General features: G+C 44.6%; 1 protein-coding gene and 1 long non-coding RNA gene across 2 annotated transcripts; both read right to left on the minus strand.

The window, feature by feature from the left end:
• Window positions 1-627: 627 nt before the first annotated feature.
• On the minus strand, window positions 628-9019 carry FASLG (Fas ligand). The gene is given in 4 exon segments (NM_001287153.1): window positions 628-1904; window positions 3184-3240; window positions 7846-7891; window positions 8494-9019. Coding segments are annotated over 4 exon segments (864 nt in total). The 5' UTR covers window positions 8860-9019; the 3' UTR covers window positions 628-1509.
• Window positions 9020-15434: 6415 nt separating this feature from the next.
• On the minus strand, window positions 15435-23494 carry LOC111096886. The gene is made up of 3 exons (XR_005361645.1): window positions 23072-23494; window positions 22730-22817; window positions 15435-16849 (listed from the first exon to the last, which is right to left on the minus strand). It is a non-coding gene; the product is annotated as an uncharacterized LOC111096886 (long non-coding RNA).
• Window positions 23495-26256: the final 2762 nt, after the last annotated feature.

Raw genomic sequence — 26256 nt, forward strand, 5'->3', positions numbered from 1 at the left:
AAAATTAAAAAAAAAAAAAAAAGAAAAAGAAAAGCTCGTTGTCAATAAAGGACAGGAGAATGTAAGAAACCAGGTGTTTGGGTGGATCCCTCAGGTCAGTGGCTTCTCCTGGAGCATATAGTGCCTCTCTAGAGTGGTTTATTAAAATGATAGCTGCCATTTTTTAGATAGATGCCATGTACCAGATATTTTATGTACATATCAGTCATTTTTGTGCAAGAGAGGTTAAGTGACTTGCCCAGTGATTGCATTTGGAAAGCAGAAGAACAAAGATCCAAGTTAAAGGTTTTGTCAGTCCAAAGTCTGTGCCCTTTCCACTATGCTATGGCTCTGTTCCCAGGAAAATATGGGGTAAATTGTCACTAAATCTGTTCAAAGTTGGGTGAGCTTAACATTGGCAACTTTATAGGTAATGAAAACTCTGGATAATGGAAAAAGACTGGGGAGAGGGGTATCTGGCAACGATAGATTTGCTTCATAGTTCTCACACCAGTGAGTTCTTAACATGGCCTTAAGTCAAAATGAGTAATGAAGCCATGGAGGAAAGAATTAATAAAGAAAAGAAGTCCAAATTTTAGTGATTTCCAAAAGGTACATTCATAATATTGATCTGTATTCTAAAATATAATTTTTATTACATGTATTCTTTTTATTAAAATACACAAAATGCATATAAATACTGATTATAGGAAAACAGCATCAACACCTGACAATCAAAGAGTCTTGAGGGCTATTTTGAGGACAGCTGAGTTGGTTGCCAAGAAGTATTCAAAAATCTACCACTAAATGCAACCCATGATTTCCTAACATATCCTTCACAATTTCCACATTATCTCTTCTTACATAACTCTTCTAGTCAAATGCATGTGATACACACACACACACACACACACACATACACACACACACACACACCAAAATTGCACTGGAAATATACATGCTGTGTGGGGAATGGGATAACTTCACAAAAGATTCCCTTTGCTTCTGTGTTAGCATCACCTGGTGGTTCAGGCTATGCGTTTAGAAGTAAAGGTGCTGCCAATGGGACACTGGCCTTCTGGTTTCTTTAGCTTATCACACAAGCCTACTCCTCTTTTTCCATCCCTTATACACTCATGTCACATCCATATATCAAAAATCCTCCCCTGAGGTAGATAGTAGACCCACCCCAAGAGGTGAGTTAACAGGTGTCCTTTTCAATGTGTCAAAATGCTTTTGGACACTTAAAATGAGAGTAGAACACTCTAGTAGCTACTTCTTCCTGCTTCTGCATCTTCATATGGTAGCCCAGAGTCTCATGTTCTTCAGTCATGTTCCTCTTCCTGTCTGGTTCATGGACCTTAGGTGAGCTGAGGAACTGTAAACCTGCTGAACCCTATGGTCTTAAGATACTCCTGGATCATGTCTTCTCACTTGACCTCAAGTGAGCTTAAGAAGACTCTCATTCAAGACCATGTTCTCAGTGCTTGTAACAAGGAACCATATGGAGAGAATCCCAAAGTGCTTTTCTTAGAGCTTATATAAGCCAAAAAATGTCTTAGATTCTTCAAAACTGACCAGAGATAGTTCAGATACATTGACATACAAATGGTCAGCACTGGTGAGATTGAATACTGCCCCCAAGTAGCTGCTACGAGCCCACATCTGGCCTGTAGTGCAGTAGTTCATGATCTTCCCCTCCATCAGCATCAGGTCCTGGGGATATTTAGAGTTCCTCATATAGACCTTGTGGTTCAGGGGCTTGTTGTTGCAGGACTGACCCCTGAAGTACACTTTGGAATACACAAAGTACAACCCAGTATCATTGATCACAAGGCCACCCTTCTTATACTTCACCCCAGAGACAAGGGCAATTCCGTATGTGTCTTCCCATTCCAGAGGGATGGATCTTGAGTTGGGCTTGCCTGAAATCAAATCAGAGAGGAGCTTTCAGCCAGGAATGCTCATGCACCCAACAAATGAAGCTTCCAAAGCAAAACTGTGGGCCTTTCCTTGAGCAAATAACCAAAGTGACATAACCCACATAGAACTGGCCAACAGGTCAGACTCAATCCATCACTGAATTCCTGCAACACCTCTATCAAATTGTTTGCCTTGATTTTATCATCTACACAACTGGGATAATAATATAGATGCTAATCAATTACAGTGAGACATTACTGAGATTATTTTAACTCTCTGGAACAAAGAGTCTATGATCTTCAGAACTAACAACAAAACTTCTAGGTTTCAAGGTCCTTCCATGAGGAAAAAAGCCAAACCTAAGGAACTCTGAAATTTTAAAGTTAGGAAGAATCCTTAGGGATCATCTGGCCCAGCTCCTCATTTATACTAAGGAGACTTCAGTTCCCCCACTTTGGGCTAAAATCCCCTTTCTTTTATGTCCCTACAGCAATATATTCATACCTTAAGCAGAGAACACACTCCAGTACTAAAATTATCACTTATGTACCTGTATTTCCCTATTATATTTTAAGTTTCTTGAAAGCAGGGACCATGTATGATTGTATGGACAATCATGTATGATTAATCTACATGCCCCCAAGGCGTGGCACACAACACGTGTTCAATAAATATCTGGTGATCCAAACTGGATGATTCTACAGCCTCTACTTTAATAATTCTAGAGACAGTGACATACCCCTTCCTGTGACGTATCCATCTTTCAAATATTAATGGACTGTACCCTGGGAATGCCCACACCACATTGCTATCAAATCACTTCACTCCGCTACGTGACCACATGCAGGAAGTCCACCAATGCCGGGACAGGGCCCTTTTTCTCACTTCTGTTTCTACTCTTGCACAAAGCAGAGTGAAGCTCTTCCAGAACACCAGAAAAGCCCTGACTAAAATAATTCATCACTCCCTATCTTCCCAGATCTCACCTTGTGAACCCATGCCCCAAATCCCCTAAGCATCTTTGGAGTGATTGAAAAGAGCAAGCTCCACATGGGCAGGAATCATGTTATAATTAGCTCCATTTTGCCAATTTAGAACATGGCCTAGACTAGTAGGGGCTCAATATGAGTATGAGGCTGACTTGACTAGAAAGATGGGACTATTCTTCAGTGTCAAATGCTGTCCCTGGAAAGTAACAACTCCCTCAGAGCACAGTACCCAACCAGCTATTCTTTCTGTCAAACGCTTTCCCAAGCCCCATGTACCTTTCCAGATACAGACCTGTTAAATGGGCCACTTTCCTCAGCTCCCTTTTTTCAGAAGGTGGATTGGGTTGACCTGTATCATAGAGAGATGAAAGATAAATATAAAAATGAGATGCCAACTATTCTTTTGTTGGGACTCCGAACAGGTCATTTAAATAAAAGTGATTTTTTTAAAAACATAAATGACAATAGTCTAACATATACTAATCATTCAAGTCCAAACTATAGAATTCACAGAAATCTGTATTTCAGAAATGAAGAGGTAAAAAATAAACCAAATAGAGATAGACATATGCAAAAACTGTGTTACAATAAACCAATAAGTTTGATTTATAAAGAGCTATCATATCAGTTACTGTATTTGAACTTGCCACAACACTTTGAAGTGGAGATATTTCGTCCCACCTTATAGACAGCTAAATGAGCTTAGAAGTTGAGTGATTTTTCCAAGAAGACCCAGCAACCAAATGTCAGTATAGGACAGACTCTCAGGTCTTCTGGCTCTAAATTAGGGTTTTTTTCTCTACTCCAGTTCTGCTGCCTTTAGGACTCGGCAGAGCAGAGGCCAAAGAAGACTATGATTTCAGCTCCTGGCCACTAGCTCTTTGCCTCCGTGGTATTCGACGGTCTGCCCAAATTAACCATCCTCAGATATCAAATGCCTTGAATAGCCCCTCACTGAACCTATAATTTTGTAACAGTTTCCCTAGACATCATCTCTGCCTATTAGTCCAGCTTTATCTCCTGAGCTTGCTCACATTGACCAAGGCTGCACAACACGAGTTCTTTTTTTTCTTTCTTTTCTTTTCTTTTTCGTAAAGGTTTTATTTATTTACTTGAGAGAGACAGAGATAGCAACAGAGCATGAGTGGGGAGGAGAGAGAGAAACAGACTCCCCACTGAGACATGGGGCCTAATCCCAGGATCCTGGGACCATGACCTGAGCCAAAGGCAGACACTTAACTTACTGAGCCACCCAGGCGCCCCCACAACATGAGTTCTGATGTAACCTGAACAAACCTGCAATACCTCTTTCTTGGGGAAACCCTCACAGGCCTTTTTAATCGAATATGATTTTTCTCTCCTTTGAAACCTAGAATCACTTTGTCTTCACCTCTCTTCTTGGTTCTGACTCCCCATTTCTGTGGTAACTGTATAACTTGTCTTATCCACCCCCCGCCCCCAAATAAATGGCAGGTTTCCTACTATATGTTTAATCCACCAGAGTACTCCAGCCTCAGTGTCTAACACAGGGCATGTGACCAGTAAATGCTTACTAAGTTAAAATGGAGGAGTTAAAACAAACAATAGTTCACAAAGTAGACATTATTTCTTTGACTTCAAATATCTTAACCAAACAGAGCTACCACTTAGCTAATGAATTCAGCTAAGACATTCGAGAAAGATTCATAGAAAGGCCTTCATCCACATCAAGCTCCTTGCGATTAGCCTGTAAAGCTCACCCGTGGCGTGAGAACGCCCTAATCGGCTGAGAACATAACCTGAGCAATCATGACCTCTCTAGCCCCACAAGACCACCCACCATGAATGAGGTGTTAGCGAACAGGAAAGGCAAAACTGAGTCTCCTCTACATTCCTATACCACAAACCATCTGTGCAACTAGTTTGGCATTCAGCCATGTACTGACAGGAAATGGAACAGAGAACCACAGCTTGCGTATCTTTATATCCCTCGCAGAGCCTTGCACAGTGTTATTCTCATAGAGGGTTATTCAGTAGAAATACCTGCTAGGCAAGAGCAGAAAGAAACTGGAACTAGATCCTACACTTCGGTGGTGAATGTTTCCTGCCCCCAGGGTCTTTGCACATGACATTCTCACTGCTGGAATGTTTTTTCCCTACCCTCCCACCCCACCCCATCCCCACACAGGCAGGCACACACATGACACCTCTTTAGAGGGGACTTTCCAGACCACTCTATTTTACGTTGCCCTTCGTACAATTTGAAATTGTTGTCTGCTTGCTTGCTTTTGTTTACCCTTTCCTGCCTGCTAGAAGCTCTGTAACAGCAGGACCCTTGTCTCTCCTCCCTGGTTCTCAGTCATTACCAACACCCAGCATCCAGCCTGGCACATAAGAAGAATTCCAAGAACATTCGTGAATGGATAAAAGACTTAATGAGTTAACTGTGGAAAAAAAGGAAAATGAAAAAGGAGCCAATAAGTATGTTTAAATAATCTATAATAATAGTATATCCCAAAGAAAATTGCTGTTAATATGTTGAAGTATAAATCCTTCTAGTTCTTTACTAAAAATATAAAATTATACACATGCACTTACATAGGGAATTTAAGTTAAGCATACTGTTTTATAACTTGTCTTTTTATCTCACAATATAGAATGCACAAACTTCATGGCCTTAAATGTAACTACATGGATTGCAGCTGCTACATACAATGCCATCCAAACATACCATGATGTATTTAATCTCCTGGTAAGGGGTATTTAAGTTTCTTCTGACTTGTTTATTATAAATAGCCTTATAAGGAAATGATGAACATCCTTATCTATTAGTTTTGGGGTATATCTCTAATTATTTTATTAAGATAAATTCTTAGTGAGGAGATTGCATGGTAAATTAACACTGAAACCTTTCGTGGGTACATTTTTCCAATTGCTCTTCAGAAAAGGTATAGCAATTTGCATGTTCCCTGGCTGTCAAGGAATACTGAAGCAAAATTTTTCCCTCATATTTTTGCCAGTCTGCTTTTTTTTATCTGTGCTAATGGGATGAATGAAAATGGATAGCCCCTTGTTTTAATTTGCATCTCTTCTGTTAATAAAGTTGCTAATTTGATTTCTAGGGGGTAATGCACCCAGTCTCCTGGTCCATCTGGGCTGATCTAAAGAAGGTACTTGCTTACTGGAATAGGTAGATTTGACTCATCAGTTCACTTGACTATCATCACTAAAATGATCCCAGAGTGGGTGAAAGATGAGTAATTAGGAACCTGTTTCACCAGCCACATTCCACTGATTTTCGAGGCCATTTCATTTTATAAATCCTCCAAAAGTTTTATTTTTCTAACAAATATTTCTACTGTGCTTGAATATATCTGGACTCTCCAACATTGAGGGACTTGGACCTAGAACTAGAGACAGAGCATCCAAGGGATGAATCCTTCAGAGCTTACATTCTGGAGCAGTAGGGTGACTTGGGTCAGCTACAATAGGCAATAAGAGAAATTGGAACAGGCTTCCCTCATTGGATGGCCGCCAGTGCTGTCTTTTATTCTCTTCCCAATTTCTAGGAACAAGATATATCTATTGTCTTTGTAGAGGTTTCTTGCTTTTCATCTTTATTTCTCATTCCATGGCCATCAAGGACAGATGGAAGTTTCCCTATTTCATAGGGCACCAGTCTATATACTGGAAAGCCCTGTAGGTGACAAAGCACCAGGAGCCTTTGTTCCTTCTGGCCCTAGTTCCACACCAGTGGTTTGGGGGCATATCCCCTCATCTGTCTGGAGTTCTGTTTCTCTTCTGAAAAGTGAGATTTGCTCCAAGCTCCCTTCCAACTCTTACCAAATCCAAAGTTCGGTGATCTTAGTTTAATGAACCAGAGCATCCTAAATCTACCTGTCCACAGTTTGCAAACTATGTTCTGAAACTTCACACAAGGTTAGTGTCCAATTTTTCATCTTATTTCTTGTCCTGAACCTCATACAAAGAACTTTCTTTTATTATTGAAGGTAACTCATGATTGCCTTTGGGGAGGAAGCTGGACTAGCCTTTGAGAAATGGCCAATGTCTTCCCCCAAAGACTGCCAGGGAGTGCAAAAGAACAACCTTAAAGTGGATAATTAATTGCATACTTTTTAAAAGCCTAAATGGGACACCTGGGTGGCTCAGTCAGTTAAGCATCCGATTCTTGATTTTGGCTTCAAGTCATGATCTCAGGGTCATGAGATCAAGCCCTGAATTGGGCTCTGCACTGGGCGTGGAGCCTGCTTAAGATTCTCTCTCTCAGGTCACCTGGGTGACTTGTTGATTAAGTGTTTACCTTTGGCTCAGGTCATGATCCCAGGGTACTGGGATCCAGCCCCAAATCAGGCTCCCTGCTCAAGGGGGGGCCTGCTTGTCCCTCTCCCTTTGCTCTCTTTCTCTTTCTCTCTTCCTTGTACTCTCTGAAATAAATAAAATCTTTAAAAAAAAATCTCTCTCCCCCTCTCTCTTGACCCTTCTCTGCTAAGTAAATAAATAATTATATCCTAGAAAAAATTTTTGAATAAAGTTTGACTCTTGAGTAATCTCTTAAAGAGTTTAAAAAGGAGATGACTTTTCCCAGAAACATCTGTCTCTGTCTCCTCCTCCCCCATCTCCCTGGGAGTTACAGCCACTGCCCTTTCATGGAAGCCAGGAAGCCTGAGGAATGGGACAAGCCTGTTGCAACTGTATTGTCTCTTTCCAAAGTTGAAAGGAAATTATTTCAAATTGTATTCAGCACTCAGTTATACTGATTTTGAATGATTAAATTCGCTTCATATTTTAGAGTGGCTCAAGGAACCAAAATGACCAGAGATTCAGAATTAGCCAAGATTCCTTTTGTAGTATACATGTGTCCAAGAATGGGATGGAGTTCGACACGTGCAACCAACATGGTTGAGCAATGAGGACTATCTTTAGAAACTCAACGTACACGCATAAAAGGACTCACCTATTTGCTTCTCCAAAGATGGTGCTACATGCCTTTCGCTGGTAGACTAGCAAAAGAGAGAGAAAAAAAGATGTATAATGATTATGAAGTTCTTTAAGCTTAAAAATGCAAAATTGTCAAATAAAGTGAATAAACCTGAGAAGGGAATCTCAATACCTCAGAACCTTTCCTAACTCAGACCTTGGCCATGCAATTTTGTCTCACCATGCCTCAGTTTTAGGATTTGGAACAGTTATAATATTTTAAAGTATTTGCAAGGAAAGTTACTTTGGTCATTTAAACAAATTCACTTCTAAGCAAGACTCCAAGTTCCTCTTTGTTTTTTCTTGAATCACTAACCTCTAGGTAAGAGTTCAGCAGGCTGCCTTGCCAACTGAGAAAGGAAGAACTGTAACTGCCAGTCCTATTTTAGCCCTGATCCTCTATAAGATAGCAAATATTCCTTTCATTCACTTGAGCTTCTATTTTTCTGATGGTTGACTAGAACAACTAGAATGAACCATTTCTAAGACAGGAAAAAAAGGACTAAAAAATACTTGGCAAGTGAGACCACGCTCCCTCTGGACCTCAGCATCCCTCCAGCCTCCATTGTAGCAGAGCTGTCTACACCCGTGTCTCCAGGGTACAACGATCCACACACTAGCTTACCTCTCGGAGTTCAGCCAGCTCCTTCTGTAGATGGAAGAGCTGAAACATCCCCAGCCCCAATCCGACCAGGGCCACCAGAACCATGAAAAACATCACAAGGAGACACAGGCCTGTGTTGTGGTCCCTCCTCGTCTTCAGAGGTGGCAGTGGCAGTGGAGGCAGCGGTGGTGGTGGTGGTGGTGGTGGTGGTGGTGGTGGTGGTGGTGGTGGTAGTGTCGGCGGTGGTGGCGGTGGCCTCCTTTGCCCGGGCCTCCCTGGCACAGAGGATGGACACGGGAGGACTGACCCTGGAGAGGCCCAAGGAGAGTTGGCACTGCTGTCCACCCAGTAGATTTGGGGGTAGGGGTAATTCAAGGGATGCTGCATGGCAGCCGGTCACTCGGACGAGCCCCCAGCAAAGGTGTCAAGGCTGGGACTGCTGTTTCTGACTGCTTGAGAGAAGAAAAGCCCGGCTATCTCTTTATAGAGTTTCCATAGCCAAGGGAAACACTTCTCTTTCGTTCTCTCTTTCCTTCTCTCTTTCTGCTTCTCAAAGAGACACCCACTCACTTTGCATCTGAAGCTGAGAAGCCTCAAGACCAGACACCCAGAGCAAACCCCGGGAAGTTTCCGCCCACAATTTTCTGATGAAAGCCTGTAGGGCCCCAGTTGCCACTGCCTGCTACCTGAACCGCTGGTGGGATTGCCTTAACTTTTCTCAGGCCCTGCAAGAAAAGATGGCCTTTGTCCACTGGCCAGCTCCAGGGAGAGGGGCCAGCAGGGTGCGTCCAGACCCCAAGAGGTGAGACCATGGAGTCAGAGCCAGAAGAGTCGCTTCCACATCTTATATTTTGCATGAGGGGATCGATCCCTGGCTGCCATCCTTTCCCCACACCCAAACACTGTTTACCCCAACACTGTAAAGCACTATCAAAACCTGCTCCATCCCTCCTCTAGAGATTCAATCAGACATTGCAAACCAGTGGCTGATATGCCTTATGGAACCCATAGACCTGTCTTGTTTGTACCTCACTATGTTTTTTCCCTTCTAAATTTGGGATAGCCCACATTAAAAAATACAAATGTTTTTTATTATGTTTTGAAACATTAGAATACTGGATACCCTGGAGGTCAGCCAAACCCAGTCAGCTGGAGCTGGGCAGCCCCTGACCTCATGGAGCAAGCATTGGTGTCCCTTGTTGGCTGGCAGACCCACCTATCCCCATCCCTCCCCCACTCTCCTTCCCATGCCACTTCGCCATGGCAATGGCCTTCCTCATCCCTGCAGGCCCTTGCTTGCAGCATGTGATATGGTTGTCAGTTTTAATTCATGGTGCCCAGTTAAGGTTGAATTTCACATAAATACATCATTTTTAGGATAACTATGTCCTAAACATTACATGAAATTTGCAAAAAAAAAAGATATTTGCCATTTATCTGATGTTCAAACTTACCTGGTTGCCTTACGTGTTTGTTTTTTAACTAAAGATGGGATCTCTATCTGGACAGATCTCACTCTGTTCTCTGGCTTCAACTACTATTTATATGCCAGTAACTCCTAAGTGCTTGGCTGCAGTTCCAATCATGCTCCCATATAAACCACATAAACCTCTCACAAGGAGGCACCTTGCTCAGTGGTGGAGCATCTGCCTTTGGCTCAGGTTGTGACCCCGGGATCCTGGGATCTAGTCCCAAACCAGGCACCCTTCAGGGAACTTGCTTCTCCCTCTGCCTATGTCTCTGCCTCTCTCTGTGTGTCTCTCATGAATAAATAAATAAAATCTTTAAAAAAAGAAAAAAAAAACCTCTCACAAAATCCTATTTTCCATTTTACCAGAGGGCCCCATTTTCAGATTTCAATAGCATTTACGTCATGCTTTGGCATTTCTGAAGCCATTCTGGCTCTCCATCTGGGCCAACCCAACACCAAATTTATTTCTCTGGCACCTTCTGTCCACCTACACCCTCTCTCCATACTACCTTGACGTTTCGCTTGACGTCAATCTCTCTGATGACAACTTCAGCTCCTCTCTTTCTCTCCTGCAACATTTAGCCTGCTGATTTTCCCCGAGCCTGTTTCTCACCTCAGCACACCCTCTCCATTTCTATTTTTCCTGTTATTGTCTTAGGTTAGACTTCTATGATCTCTCACCTGCAATCATGCGATGGCACCCTGACTGCCCTCCCTCCCACCAGCTTTCCTGAGCACAATTCACCGCGCAAAACGATACAAGCATCACGCTTCCGAAAAAAAAAAAAACTCAATTACCTCACTTTCTTGCCTAAAGCCTCCTGTTGGAAGGTTTGAAACCAGAAGTAGTACAAATTCTCTAGCATGACACACAGGGCTCCTTCCAGTTAGACTCCAACAGCTGGCACTGCCTCCTCTCCAGACACTTCTGCCCACACCCTACTCTCCACTCATGAGACAGTGTGATAGATGAGAGCAGAATGACTGTATAAGGTTCCCACTATCTTTTCAAGGTTGGCAGAGTTATTAAGTGCTTTCGAACTCACATGTGGCTTTACTCATAGTTATGAAATCTGGCAAGTTTAAAGTTCATAAGTAAGGATCAGAATGTGTAACTTTAAGAATTCCACCATACATACAACCAAAAAAAAAAAAAAAACCTACCTTGAAAGTATTTTGTATAACTCTGACAAAAATTGTATAGATTCATATTTTTTATGCTATGAAAATTTTACTGAAGGTGTCAAAGACTTAAATAAGTGAAAAAACACACCATATCGAGGATGGGGAGGAAAGAAAGTGTTGCATGATGCTTAGGGGTTTGAATAAGCTGCCTGGGGTTCAAATCCCAGCTCTTCTACTTATAAGCTATATGAACTGGACAGGTCACTGTCTCTCCTCAGTGGTTGAGTGTCTGCCTTTGGCTCAGGTCCTGATCCTGGGGTTCTGGGATCAAGTCCCACATTGAGTTCCCTGTGGGGTGCCTGCTACTCCCACTACTTATGTCTCTGCCTCTCTCTCTGTGTCTCTCATGAATCAATAAATAAAATCTTTGTTAAAAATGGGCCTGATCATAACAGTACTTATTTCATAGGGCATTGTGAGCACTAAATGAGTCAAAGCATTTGATACACTTAAAACAGTCTCTAGCTTCAAAGGAAGCTCTTAACAAATGTTATCCTATTGTTGGAAATGCAGCAAATCTTCCTACATGTAATTCATCCATAAACTTAACAGAACTGATGGTCTTCCACTAAAGATAAAAGAAGGTGGAGTGGGGACAAGTTGCAGGAAAAAGTGCAAGTCAATGTCCAACAACCAGGATCTGCAGAGAGTCTGCCGGTGGACCGATGGACTCCTCTGTTTCAGGCTCACATACGCCCTGCTTTTCTCTCTCAAACTCCCACAGAAGCTTCTAGCATTTTCAGCAAGAATTCTGCTATACTTCCACATCTCCCTCTGCCCTATGTCTTGATTTAATCCATGATAGGAGGGATCAGAATCCTAACATCTGCCCCCAACCCATCCAGTGTCCTCTAATCCTGGGGAGAATCTGAACAGAAATGGAGGCAGAGAGCAGTCTTTAAACACCCGTATTGCTCTTTGATAATGCCACCAAATATCATATGTTGGCAAAATTGTGTGGAGAAATAAATACGCTAACAAACAATAACAGGGACTTGCCATAGTTTGAGAGTACTACCAGAACCTTGTTCATTAGCAGATATTATCTTTTCAAATAAGATCTTAATTCTGTGATTCCTGGGTGGGGGAGTGTGAGGGAAAACATATATTTGCCTTCGAAAGATGCACTGTAGGGGCACCTGGCTGCCTCAGTCGTTAGAGCATGCAACTCTTGATCTCGGGGTCATGAGTTTGACCCCTACGTTGCATGTAGAGATGACTAAAAATAAACAAACTTTTTTTCTAAAAATGCATTGAATAAATCAATCAAAGGGCCAGCAGGCTGGCAGCTCCCAACTGTGGGAAACTAATTGAGGAACTTCTCTCTTTCTCATCTCATCTCTCCTGCTTGTGCTGGCAGCGTCTCTGACTCTGGAACCAGAGTTCCTTGAGGATGGATGAGGGAGAAAGACTCAGAACTGGTGGGTTCTTTTAGATAAGAGGTAGGATTTCCTGTCATAGAGATTTAACAGTATGTGGGTGAGGCTTGGGAGCAAATTTCAGTGCAGGATCAAATCAGAGAACACTCCTTGTACATGTTAGAATTTCTTAGGTATCTTACCTCATTAGATGAAATTCAAATTATCTTTTATGATGGTCCCTTTAGCATTGTAATTCCCTTCAGAAATTGTCCTAACGCTTTGGTAGAAGAATTCCAATGATCTTTCCCCATTTTAGCAAGTTAGCCACATGGAGGTTAAAAGAACAGAAGAGGAAGAAGGGGCTTCTCTCCCTTCTGTCCCTCCCGTGTTTTAGCAGGCGAGCTGACTCGGTGCACGGTGGCCCAGAGCTCCAGGTGTGACTCAGTGGTCGCCTGAGTAGTGCTTGATGGAACCAGCAGCTAAGTCTTCCTTGGGGACCGGCAAGAGGATAAAAAGTCAACACTGAGCATTGACGAATTACACGTGGTATACCGTGTCTATACTGGGTGAAAACTCAACAAATACCTGATGGCCGAGTTTCTGAACACAGAAGAGTCTGAAGTCAGAAGCAGGACTCCAGTAGGAAGTCAGATTCTTCTGCATCCTCTGGAGACACTCTGCAGGTGCCAGCGGCCGGCTGCTGCCACAGGAAAGCGCAGCAACATCGTACTTTCCCTCCCTTCTCTGAGGCCGTGTCCCTCCTTCAGTTGTCACTGATGCAAGTGTTAATTTGGTCACGTCCTTCTGCCTTGACAGAAATAACATTTTAGTGCCTTTCTATTGTCATTTAGAATAAAATCTCTGAAACGTTTAGTGTCACTTGCAAGCCCCTCGTTATCTGGGCTCTTCCTGACTCTGCAGCTCTTTTTACTCTCCTCCTCTCACATGGGCCTTTCAGTTCATCAAATGTGACAAGTTCCTGTCCACCTCAGGGCTTTGGCCCGAGATGCAGCCATTGGCCAGAATGTTCTTTACCCTACCACTGCCCTACTTTCATATGACCAGCTCCCAAAATCCTTCTGTCTTCAAATAAATATCACTTCCTCAGAGGTTTTCACTGGTTGCTCCATCAAAATGAGATAATCCCAGTTAGTATTCTCTGTCATCATACTCAGAGTTTTTTTTTTTTCCTTTTCTGGTACTTATCACAATTTCATAAATTATAGATATAGAATCATGTATATCTTCTGCATTCTATTGTATACCCAGTCTAGTACAGTTCTGGGCGACTAATGTGTATATGGAAGCAATTGTTACCAAACTCCCTATATAGTAGTTTTATAGAACCCTCAAATCACAACTCCTTTATTTTCTCAGTTTTCCATCAAATTTTGGCTCCTAAACCCTGAGACGAGTCAGAAAACATTTGAGAGGAACCGCACAGGGTTACACCCGAAGGCTTCCAACTCATTAATAATGCAGCTAGAAAAAAAAATAATGCAGCTGGATCCCAGGGCAGCCTTTGGTCTTTCCTGCCTCCTGGTGACCTCCTTGCAACCCAAAGTATGTCCCACAAAGCCAGGGCAAGACTGTCTTCCCTCTTGACTCAAAAGTTTTAGTACCATTCAGTGCAGTCACTATTTCTCTCAAAAGGCTTTTTATCAAGTTTTCTTCAGTTAGAACCCTGGTGGCTGACACTGACATGATGAAGTTTATTTAGGTGGTGGCTCAGCAGACTGACCATCTTTTTATTTGATTTTTTTTTAAGCCCAGCATGGAGCCCAATGCAGGACCTGAACTCATGACCTCACTGAGATCAAGACTTGAGCAGATATCAAGAGCTGGGTGCTTAACTGGCTGAGCCAGCCAGGTGCCCCAATTTTTTATAGTTTTATTGAAGTATAGTTGACATACAGTGTTACATTAGTTTTAGATGTATAGCATAGTGATTCAACTTCTCTATAGGTTATGCTATGCTCACCGCAAGTGTAGCTACATCCTGTCACCAAACAATGCTATTACAATGCCACGGACTACATTCTATATGCCGTGTCCTTTATCCTCATGACTTATTCATTCTATAACTGGAAGCCTGTGTTTCCCACCTCCCTTCTCTCATTGTGCTCATCCCTCCATCTCCTCTCCTCTGACAACCATCAATTTCTTCCTTGTATTTATGGGTCTTTTTCTGCTCTTTGTTTTGCTTTTTAAAATTTCCCATGTAAATGAAATCATACAGTATTTGTTTTTCTCTAATTTATTTTACTTAGAATAATACCCTCTAGGTTCATTCATCTATAAATGGCAAGATCTCATTTTTTCATGGCTGAGTAATATTCAATTATGTATGTATGTATATGTATACACACACACACACATACACACAGGGGTGCATATATCTTTTCACACATTATTGTTTTTATTCTCTTTGGGTAAATACCCAGTAGTGGAATTATTGGATCGTATGGTATTTCTATTTTTAACTTTTTGAGGGATCTCCAATACTATTTTCCACCATATTTGCATCCCCATCAACAGTGTATGAGGATTCCTTTATCTCCACATCCTCACCAACATTTGTTGTTTCTTGTCTTTTTGATTCTAGCCATTCCAACTGGTGTGAGGTGATCTCTCACTGTGGTTTGGATTTGCATTTCCCTGATGATGAGTGATATTGAGCATCTTTTCATGTGCCTCTTGGCCATCTGAATGTCTTCTTTGGAAAAGGTCTATTCAGGTTCTCTGCCCATTTTTAATTGGACTATTTATTTATTTATTTATTTATTTGGTGTCACATATAGGTCTTTAACATTTGGAATTTATTTTTGTGTATGGCATGAGAAAGTGGTTGTTTAGTTTCATTCTTTTGCATGTGGCTGTCCAGTTTTCCCATTTATTGAAGAGACTGTCTTTTCCTTATTTATATTCTTGCCTCCTTTGTTGTAGATTGACCATACAAGTATGGGTTTATTTCTGAGCTCTCTTTTCTGTTCTATTGATCTATGTGCCTATTTTTGTGCCAATATCACACTGCTTTGATTACTACAGCTTTGTAGTGTAAGCAGGTTGACCCATCTTTTCTCCTGAGTCCTCGTATGCTCAATAATACATTGGAACCACTGAAAAACAGTGCTGAGGTCATACGTTGGTTACTAAGACATACGAATGTCTAACTGTCTGGATTTCTGACAATTAGAAAGAGAAAGGGCTATCTGTAAATTCCAAATCTAGAATAGTACTTGGTATTAAAGGCACTCAATAACTATCTGTTGACGAGATGAATACAAATGAGGAAACTAACATTCAAATATGTTAAACGACTTGCCTAGGATTACACAGCCTGTTGGTATTTGAGCCAAAATTCTAACACAAAAAGGGGACAATGTGAAAATGTTTAGGAAACAAGAGTGCTTAGGACTACCCCATGAGCATAGGGCTGGGAGCTCGCTTCCTCCAGGGCAATGAGGAGGTGAGATTGGGTGTGGGGCACACCACTAAACAACATGTTTTAAGGCTAGAAATGCCTGAGTCTTGTGGGCTCTTTTATGAGCTCCTTATTGATGTTTGAAATGCTTCATTGCAAAAACACATGTCATGGTAGGTCTGTGGGAAAGTCAGATGTACCAAACACTGACACAAATGTCAGAGTCGTTGTTTTTGTCACCCACTGTTTCCTTTGAGTGTCTAGCAGATGTTGGTGAGATCTGTGCATCTGGATGCCTCGAGAGACTTCCATCTTCGGGGTCTCACGAGAATCAACTTTTTGGTGCCCAGCCTCTGAGTCTGAGATATGGTTTGCTGTCACAGGGCCATGGGACAATAGGAAAAGAACAGCCTCAACCCAATAAGTGAAGAGTCCTGAGTTCTGTAGCAGTTTGTTAGTTTACAAATGAGGCTCTCAATCTCTGGGGCTCATTTGCAAACCAGTTGCAATATTGTCATGTCAACCCCAAACCTTACAGGGCTCTCAAATCTCATCACTAGAATAAGGTGGAGATCATCCTGCTGCACCCCTTATTTCACAGATGTGGTCCTGAGCCCCAGAGAGGTGAGAACATTCTCCCAAGGCCACAGTCAGTGTGTGGAAGAGTTGGGAAGAAAAACCGGTCTTATCTCCTAGTGCTTCCCCACCATGTCGTAAATATCTGGACAGGAAAATGCAGCTTTTATTTCTGTCCAATTCCATCTCTATGTTCTCGAGCACCAATTCATGCAAAGCACCATGGAGGGTGCAAAGACATGGCTGTGGCGCGATTCCTTAAGGAGCTCCTAGTTGGGTGGGATGTCCCTGCTTTCTTCACTTTTTCTCAAATCCGCTGGCCTTTCCCATCCCTCATAGTCAAAATGCTGATGCAATGTTCTGTGGGGAGGAGAGAGGAAGGACAGAAACATTTATTTTGTGACTACTATATGCCAGGCACTCTATACATTTTCTTATTTGCCTCTCAAGCAGCGCTCTAAGGTAGATATTATCTGCATTTCGAAATGATTTGGAAAAGTTGAAGAACTCATGAAGTGGCTGAGTTCAGATTTGAATTCAGGTCTTTCACCATACCACCCTGTCACTTTTTAGTTTTCTCTTCTTTCTATAGCCATTCTCTTGTCCCACAGAGGCTCACATGTCTTTAGAACTTTTGACAGGTGATTCCCCTCCCCCCAATGCATAACATCAAAATCTTTCTTGTCATTCTAGGGAACCTGAATTCTAAGTTGAAGGTCTTCATTCACAGTTTTCAATCCCCACACTGGCCCCCTCACCCCTCCATGCCCCTCCTGTTTTTTTATAACACTCATCTGCCTCATTCTCAATCATGAACTATCCTCACCTCCCTAAAGGCACTGTGTTCCAGGCATTGAGGCTTGCCAGACTGCACCCTCCCCCTCTCCTCACCTGCACCTCAAGACAGGCAGCCCAGGTATTGCCACCTCCTTTGTTGGCAGAAGAGGACACAAAAGTCCAGCAAGGCTGTTCTTCCACAAAGAATTCCCAGACCAGCCCACACCTCCATTCTTCAGGGCTCCTGCTCCTAGATCTCACTGCACCACACCCTGTGTGTGATGCCCATGTCACGTTACATGTGATTTTCATCCTCTTTCCTGGGGATTTCTCCATCACTCCAGCCCATTGCTTGGTTTGTGCCCTCCATTCATAGTTAATCCTATTTATCTTATTCTAGCTGCCTCACTTAGCCCAATATCCCCAAATTACACTTGGGAATGGCCTTTGCCCACAATGTCCTTTGGTCTTCCTGATGAACTCTTCCTTCCAAAGTCAGTTCAGACAACACCACTGTGAAAACCTTCCCCAGGTACAGGGGGTTTATTGTAGCACTTAAAAGGCCAAGACACTGGAAATCTCTCCTATTTCCTAAACTCAAACATCTTCACTACAGGGATACTTTCTTTTCAGTTTTGCAATCGCAATCTCTAGCCCAGAGGCGGCCACCAGGAAATGCTCAGTAAATATTTCCTAAGGTTTGCTTGCCTCTTTAGACCCAAGGGGGAAAACTAGAGCCAAACGGGAAGGTTCTGCTCCCCTAAACTCCAAGTTCCGCAAAGGCAGGGTTCTTCCATCGGTGGATTCCTCCTGTGGGACAGTCAGAGTGCTACAAACAGAAGGAGCCACCCCGGGCTGCTGTCAGTTCCCGGTTCCAAGAGATGTCTAAGCAGGAGGTTGCACTAGGTTATCCTGAACTCTCTCTTAGCTCCAGACAGCATGATTCCATGATGAGCAACAGGTCAGTTAGGGGAATGGAAGCAAAAGAGGTGCAAGGTAGGAAATAAAGGGTTGGTGAGGAAAGAGAGGCTGAAAACTGGAGAAAGGGAAGAGATCGGAAGGATTGGTAGGAAAAACATGAGAGCATGCAGCTCCTTAACCACAGGGAAGCGCTCGCACACTGGCATGGCCAGACTCCCGAGATCCCTGCGAGCCCTGAGGCACAGCTGACATGCTGAAAGCTGCTGCTACTGGAAGTCAGCCAGAAATAGGCTTCATGCCCATTCCACCCAAACAGGAAACTAAATCCTAGAAAATCAGCTGCACTTAACAAAAACCAGGCCACATAGGAACACAGGGAAACCCTTGCTGCCCTGTGCCATCTGGCCCTCCTTGATGGGCTACAGCCTGGCCAGCCCTGAGTCAACATGCCGGAGCTTTGGTCTTCAAGCAACAGAACTCTCAGAGGCCAGCCCACTCCAGCTCAGGCCACCACTGGCTCTGAACTCCACCCATCCCCCCTTTTCAAAACGTATTGCACGTTACAGATGATGCAACTGTAGGCTGAGCTCTAGGGTCAGTCCGATTTCCAGATGGGCAATATACTTAGGTCACTTTTGCTGCAGGTCCAGGTCTGACTTCACACCCTGGTTCTTAACACACAGCCACCTGGTGCCCCAGAATTGTTTACAAAATACACGAATATTCATGTTTACTGGGTGCCCCTTATATTCAGATACTGAATCAGATCCTCTGCATGGAGTCTCATGTTGACTCCTCAAAATAAGCCAATAAGGTTAAACATGCTCCTTGGCAGATCAGGAGGTGGAAGCTCAGAAAGGTTGAGTGTCTTTTCCAAAATCACACACACAACTATTAAGGGGCAGAGGCTGGATGTAAATCAGTTCTAGGGCCCATGACCCAGGGCCGTCTAGGAATGGAGCCTTGCTCCCCAGGGTTCCTGCCCACATGTTCCTTCCTATAAACGCAGGCCCTGTTTTGCTCACTGCTGTCTTCCACGGCCTGCTCTCCTGTGCCAGCTCTCCTCCCTGTGCCAAGCCCCTGGCACCTGTGCTTGAGCCCCTGCCCGCCTCCCAAGGACCTCCCAGCTGTCTCCTGTCCCACACCATGCTGCTGTGGAGGCTGGCCTGCCTGCCCTTTGATTGCTAGCCTCAGAAACCCGCCCCCATCACCACTACAGAGGTTAACATTTGCAACTTGCTGTCCACATCTAACCTGTCCTACCCCCCCGAACTGGTTTGAACGTACACGGAAACCTGAATGCATCTCCAGACAGCCACTGACAGGTGGCTGAGTCAGCTGCTTCTCCACTGTAATCTAACCCGTGAGTGCCCTCCATCCTCCACTGCCCTGATCCTTGCATGTCTCATTGTTCACATATCAAGGTTACTGGACAGGAAAGAAAAGGGGATGTCAGCCCTGGGCCTGGCTCTGATCCTCGAAGGGGTGGGGAGGGGGACGTGTCAGCTGAGGGAGCAAGGTCCCTTCATCTTGCAGCTCTGAATTAAGTTACCTCACAGTTCCGCACTTTCCTCCTTACTATACACACTGAGGACTTGTCACCCCAGCCTCCTGACGTGTGCACGCGCATGTGTGTAACCTCCTGCACAGCTCAGCCTTGTGGTCAGGGTAACCACCACCACCATGTAGGCCAGGGGAGGGGGCCCCTGCACGGGATGGGTGCAGAGACGGAAGACACATGACCCAGTGGCTGTGCTCACTGAAGCAGCCTCTTCCCAACACTCCTGGGTTGGTTCTTTTCCAGCTGCAGCTCCGCAGAGTGAAGTGGGTGCTAAGGAAGTGGTCAGAGGGCAGCAGAAAGCACTCCCTTTCACACAAGGCCTCGGTGGCAGAAGCAAAGTGTCATAACATCTCCTCCCAAAAATCTCTTCTCCCTGTATCCCCTTTCTCTAGTTTACTGGACACATTTTTTTTTTTTTTTTTGCGTTGTCCATTTCTTCACATTTTTCACCTGCATACTGTTTCCCATCCCAGTGGGGAGACACCTGTGTTCACCGTCTCTGGAGTTAGGAGCGGATCGGCTCTTAGCACTCAGCCGTCTGTTCCCGTAACCCCTCCGCACCCACCCTGTGCCAGGTGCAGACCCCGCCCTGGGCTTCACACAGTGCGACCATCCGGTGTAAGCTCCTCATTGTCTGTCCAGCTGGAGATCTGAGATGAAAGGCCCTCCCAAAGTGCCCTGAGCATCTTGGCTGGCAGCACACCACTTTCAAGAATAAAATATCTCAGAGCAATTAAATATTAAAAATGCCATATTCAGAAGTTTCTCACGCCTGGGTGTCTCCTTCCCTGTCTCGTGTTCTCCACACTTCAGGCATGCAAGGGGCGTCTGCTTGCAGAGGGTGGGCAGCATCGTGTACCAAGTCAGTAGACTCCTGAGAGCCGATGGATTGTGTCCCAAGATACCCAGTCTGGTCCACACTGAAGATACCCACGTCCTCAGTGACACCCCTTGTCCCAAAAGAAAGGTTAAATGTTATCGTCACTCATGCTCTTCTTGAATCAGACAGAAAGACTCTCTTTCATTTGATCCTGATGGTGCCTAAGTTCTTCCACCTTCAAATGTGGGGAAGATACAACCCGTATTATTATACAGATTTGAAGTATCAGCTAAAAATCAACTACTACAAAAGGAATGGACTATATCAAAGAGAAAACATATTGTCCGAAAAACTAATACTAAAGAAAACAAAAACTGAAACACAGGAAAAAAGTGAATTAGTCAGGCTCACTCAGGTTGCAAGTGGCAGAGCCAGGCCCCAAACCTCCATTCTCCCAATGTCAGTCAAGGCCAGCTGGGTCCCACAGCAGGCTGGAAACACCCTGACCTCCCTGGAGATAAGGTTCAAACAACATGACCTTTTAGTTCAATGCAGACAAATCTATGATGCTCTTTTGCCCCCAAGATAATTAGTTTGAGCAACTTTACTTTTGTCCCCATCTAAGAGCAGAGATTGCACTTCTTTTTTTAAAATTTTAATTAATTTAACTTAATTTAATTTTTTATTTATTCATTTGACTGAGACACCCTGAAATTGTACTTCTTGATGGTTTCACTGGACTAGAAATAGTGAAATGATATTTACCTACTCTTGATGATTGCCCTCCACAAGAAATAGCCAACTTTCTAAAAAAACAAAATAAACAAACCCATCTCCCCACCAAACTCAGCTCCTACAGGGAACTGGGAGGGGAGTGAGGATGGGGGACCCAATTTAGGAGCCAAGCCCTTAAGATAGAGAGACTTAGATAGGGAGACAAAGTGTTTGTAAATGAGCACTTAACTTGTGGGGAGGATGCAGAAATCCTCACCAGTGACTGCACTTGTCCACTAAAGTGTGAACTGCCCTGCCAACACTGCTTCACATGTGGTAACAACAGTCCAATTTTCTTGGGGCACCTGGGTGGCTCAGTTGGTTGAGCATCTGCCTTTGGCTCAGGTCATGGCTCCAGGGTCCTGGAATCAAGTCCTGCATCAGGGTCCCTGCTGTGGGCAGTCTGCTTCTCCCTCTCCCTCTGCCTGCTGCTCCCCTGCTTTCTCTCTCTCCCCCCCCCAAATAAATCGTAAAAATAAACAGTCCAATTTTCTCTGATGGACAACCTGCTCTCTCCTCCCTGTCCATGTAGCTCAGTCACAGCTAATCCCACTTAGATCCCTTCTGGCTCAGTTGTTAAAACCATGAGTCCCGCTGGCCCCAATGATTGGAGCTGAGAAATGGGCAAAGAAAGATACTTGGTGGCATCAGAGTATCTGAATCCAGCAGCACCTTAATCTTGGAATTTACCCCTACATTTTATAAGTTGTAGAAGCCATAACATTTCCTTTCTTTCTTTCTTTCTTTCTTTCTTTCTTTCTTTCTTTCTTTCTTTCATCCTAGTGTATAAGCCTATTTGAGTTGAATCTCTGTCACTTGCAACCAAAAGAGACCTCATAAACCCACAGTAAGGGCACTGAGTCGCTGCTCAAAGAGAATGAGAGCTTCAGTAAAGGGCAGTGACAATGTTTTGGGCACCTGGCCTGAGCCCTGCAGGCTCCTGAGAAGAAGAAAGGTCAGCTCCACCCAGACGGGGGTGCAGGCCCTAAGAACGTGCCCGGGAGCCATAGCAGAGCTCGCCAAGACAGCAGAGCTCATCCTGAGCTGACATCTAGTCCTCCACCCACCTAACTTTCCAGTGAGATTCAATGTGAGAACATGAAACTGCATTTGATGAGGTTTTGCCTCCCCTGACTCCCACAGTGCTTTCCAGATCCCCAGAATGTAATTTTTAATTTAGAGGCACCCAAAGACACCCGAATTGGGGTCCACCACCAGCCACCTTTTTTTTTGTTACTGAAATCCAAGCTTTCTCCATTTAAAATCAACATCTGACCCCAAAGTCCTTCTTCTCCATGACTATTGCCCCTCCCTACGTTCACCCGGCCTGAACAGGGAGGACGGTAGCTCTTTAACAAAAGCACAGTATTAGACCTTCACGACTTACCTCAGGTCATACTTTTTGAGTAGATGCTTTGATTTCTTCTTGCCTTTCCTGGTTCATTTCCTGCTAGTCATCTGTCCTTCCTTCCTATCTGGAGTTGGAGAGAGGGGGCGAGTTACAGACTGAGGTGCCACCACAAAGCCAGGGGCTAATCAGTCCTTCTCCCAGCTTCTGCGGAGCATCAGGCACTGTATGCCACTGTGGGGATACAATGGAGCGGGAACTGGCCCCGGCCCTCCAGGCTTCTAGCAGCAAACCCTCAGTGGGGGGTCTTTTCTGGAGCTCTTAGATGACAAAACTAGGGGCAGGCTGAAGACCTAACACATTTCATGCTGTTTGCTTTACCTGGCCTGTTCTACTCAAAACGCATCTACAGGCTCTGGCAATTCAGTCCCTCCCCAGAATGTGAGCCAGGCGGGCTGTCAGTTGCCGGAGTGGGCAAGGGAAAGGCGCAGCGTAGGTGTCCCTGCTTCTACCCTCGATGCTTGACCTCCTGGGCCCAAGCTCGGCGCTGCCTTGGGGCGGGAGGCAGAGAGCAGGCCAGTCCTCCTCCTACAGGTCGCCCAGTCAGAAACACGGCTCGAACCAGAAGAGTCTTCGTGTGACAGTCACTGCATTGCCAGACGGAGGGTGACAAGCACTCTGGGTGCCGCCAGCACGTTAGTCCTGGGAATAGAATCCTATTTGGAGCGAGTGTGACCGGCCTGGACGCAGAAGGGGCTCCGAGAATCAGCTCCTCCTGTTTATTTCAGCTTTATGCTTAAAAACAAACAAGCAAGCACTGGAAGGAAGAGGGCAAACGATTGCTGAGAAGTTGGAGTCCGGCCTGGGACTGCATCTCCCCTGCCCGGCGCGCCTCCCTGCGCCGCAGCGCCTCCACCCACCGGGCTGCTCCCCACCGCCCTTCCCCACAGTCGGCCTCGGCCTCGGCCCTCGGGGCAGCTGCTGCTCCCGCTGGCTGCCGGGGGCGCCTTCCTCTCCCCACCCTGCTCCAAGCCCGGTCACTTTCTTTGGGGGCAGCTCTGACACAGCCTGAAAGTCAGGGTTTCCAGAGATGAGACACATCAGAGGCCACATCAGAGGCTGCCGTGCCCACGGCCCTGTGCGGGCTGGGCTGAGCCCGAGCGTTCCGAGCGCAGTGGAACATGCGGCTGCGCCCGCCAGCGACACACGTCCAGGCCTCACCTTGTTCCCCGCGGTGGCCACACGCGCGCACAGGCAGCCCCAGCCCTGGGGCCCCTAGAAAAGCGGGCCAGCCTCCAGGCACACTCCAGGTGTCCTCAGGATCTGAGCCAAAGGAGGCTTTCACCCCTGGGAGCTCAGGCAGCAGGAGCCAGATGGAAGGAAGCACAGAGAACAGCAAGTCAGAGATGCAGGTCAGAGATGAGGCTGTGCCGGGAGCAAGTTTCTGGTGTTTGATGCTTGTCAAACGCAAACACGCATCCTGTTTGCCTCAGGATGCGTATTTACACTTGCCTTTACTAGTGTAAGGTAGTGCACATGGTTCGGTCTGTACACACAGGGGGCATGTTTTTCATCTGATGTGTATGAATGTGTGCATGAACCTGCAAACACGAATGGCAACTATGAATAGACGAGTAAGCAAATAGAAGGAGTACACCAGCGTCTTCTCACGGCCACGGACAGTTGGCTCTGGCTCCTTCCCTCGCTGATAACATAAGACAATATTTCGCATTCATTAATAACCTGCCCCTAAACCAAAGGACATCAACGATGACCTTTCCCTTCACTTTCCAAGGAATCACAAGGCACACTTCTGGGCTTGGACAGCAGAGGGAAGCACTTTTCTTACTGGAAAGGGAAAGAAGAAAATGGGTTGGGAGCATTTCTCTCCCACCCAGCAGCTTCCTCACTAAAGAGCTTCACAAAGAGGATGTTCCATGGTTCCACACAGATTTATAGAAAATTTAAGGAAACACAGAAGCCCTCAATTTACTTACTGTCTGCTGGGAGATACCGAAAAATAAATGCCAGCTTAAAAACCAGTTATAGCGTCAGTTAGAGTAGGCACAAGTGCCTTGGGAGCCAGGAGGAAGGTCACCAAACTCATGGAGCAGGATGCAGGGTCAGAGAAAATACTGCAAGATTGTGATACTCAAACTAAGCCTCCAGAGATAGATAGGAAGCGCCTAGGCTGCAGGGGAGGGAGAGCCATTCAAGGCACACAGAAGAGCATGACAAGAAGGAAGGCATATCTGGGCAACCTGCCATGCTGGAACTCACCCTGTTTTACGCTTCTCCATGACACTCAGTGCCATCTGACGTTTTACACCTTTCTATGTGTATTGGCTGTCTCTGCCAACCAGAATATCAGCCTCCTGAGACCAGGGACTTTGTTTTGTTCTTTGCTATATCCTCAGCATCTAGAACTTGCTTAGCATGTAGTAGGAATCAAGAAATCTTGGTGAATGCATGGATGCTGCAGAGGAGAAATGAAACTGGAAGTCAGGTAAGGTGTCCCCCACAATCACAAGGGCCTTGTGTGCTATGTTTGCAAGTGTGAACATTACCTTGGAGAGCCAGCACAGGATTTATAACCTGGAAACCTATAGACCAAACACATGAGTGTTTCACTTGGCCTATACTGTGTTTTTAAAATTAAGATCTTTTATTAAAATATATGCATGCTTGTATGTATCTGGCTTCCCTTAAAATGCAGTAATTTGGGGCCTAAGGTCTTGCAAGACAAAGTCACTAATGCTGATAGCAGGTAGTCCTTTAACAAGGCTTGTGCTCCATGGGCAGCCTGGGTGGCTCAGCGGTTTAGCACTGCCTTCAGCCCAGAGCATGATCCTGGAGATCCAGGATCGAGTCCTGCTTCGAGCTCCCTGCATGGAGCCTGCTTCTCCATCTGCCTGTGTCTCTGCCTCTCTCTCTCTCTCTGTATGTATCTCATGAATAAATAAATAAAATCTTTAAAAATATATTTATAAAAAAAACAAGGCTTGTGCTCCAAAGGATACAAACATAGTCATTGAAGAGGCACACACACCCCAATGTTTATAGCAGCAATACCCACAAGAGCCAAACGATGGAAAAAGCCCAGATTTCCATCAACAGATGAATAGATGAATGGATAAAGAATAAAATCTTTTTTGCAGTGACATGGATGGGACTAGAGGATACAATGCTAAGCAAAATAAGTCAGTCGACTGACCCCATTCAACCCACAGAATCATGACAAACAATAACAAATTATTTAAGGCTATCACATTTTGGGTGGCTTGTTACATAGCAATAGATAACCTAACACCCACATTACCACGTATTAGGAATGTGGCTTTGGGCACGTTATTTAGCATTATTAAGCCTCAAATTCTCATCTTTAAAATAATGGTTAAAGTACTGACTTGAGAGTTTTTTGAGATTCAAACTAGATCATGAATGGAATATACTTAGCTTTGAAGCTGGCACATCTTTTTTTTTTTTTTAGGACTTTATTTATTCATGAGAGACACACAGAGAGAGGCAGAGACACAGGCAGAGGGAGAAGCAGGCTCCCTATGTGG

Source organism: Canis lupus, chromosome 7 (assembly GCF_011100685.1).
Source record: "Canis lupus familiaris isolate Mischka breed German Shepherd chromosome 7, alternate assembly UU_Cfam_GSD_1.0, whole genome shotgun sequence".
NCBI classification, from domain to species: Eukaryota; Metazoa; Chordata; class Mammalia; order Carnivora; family Canidae; genus Canis; species Canis lupus.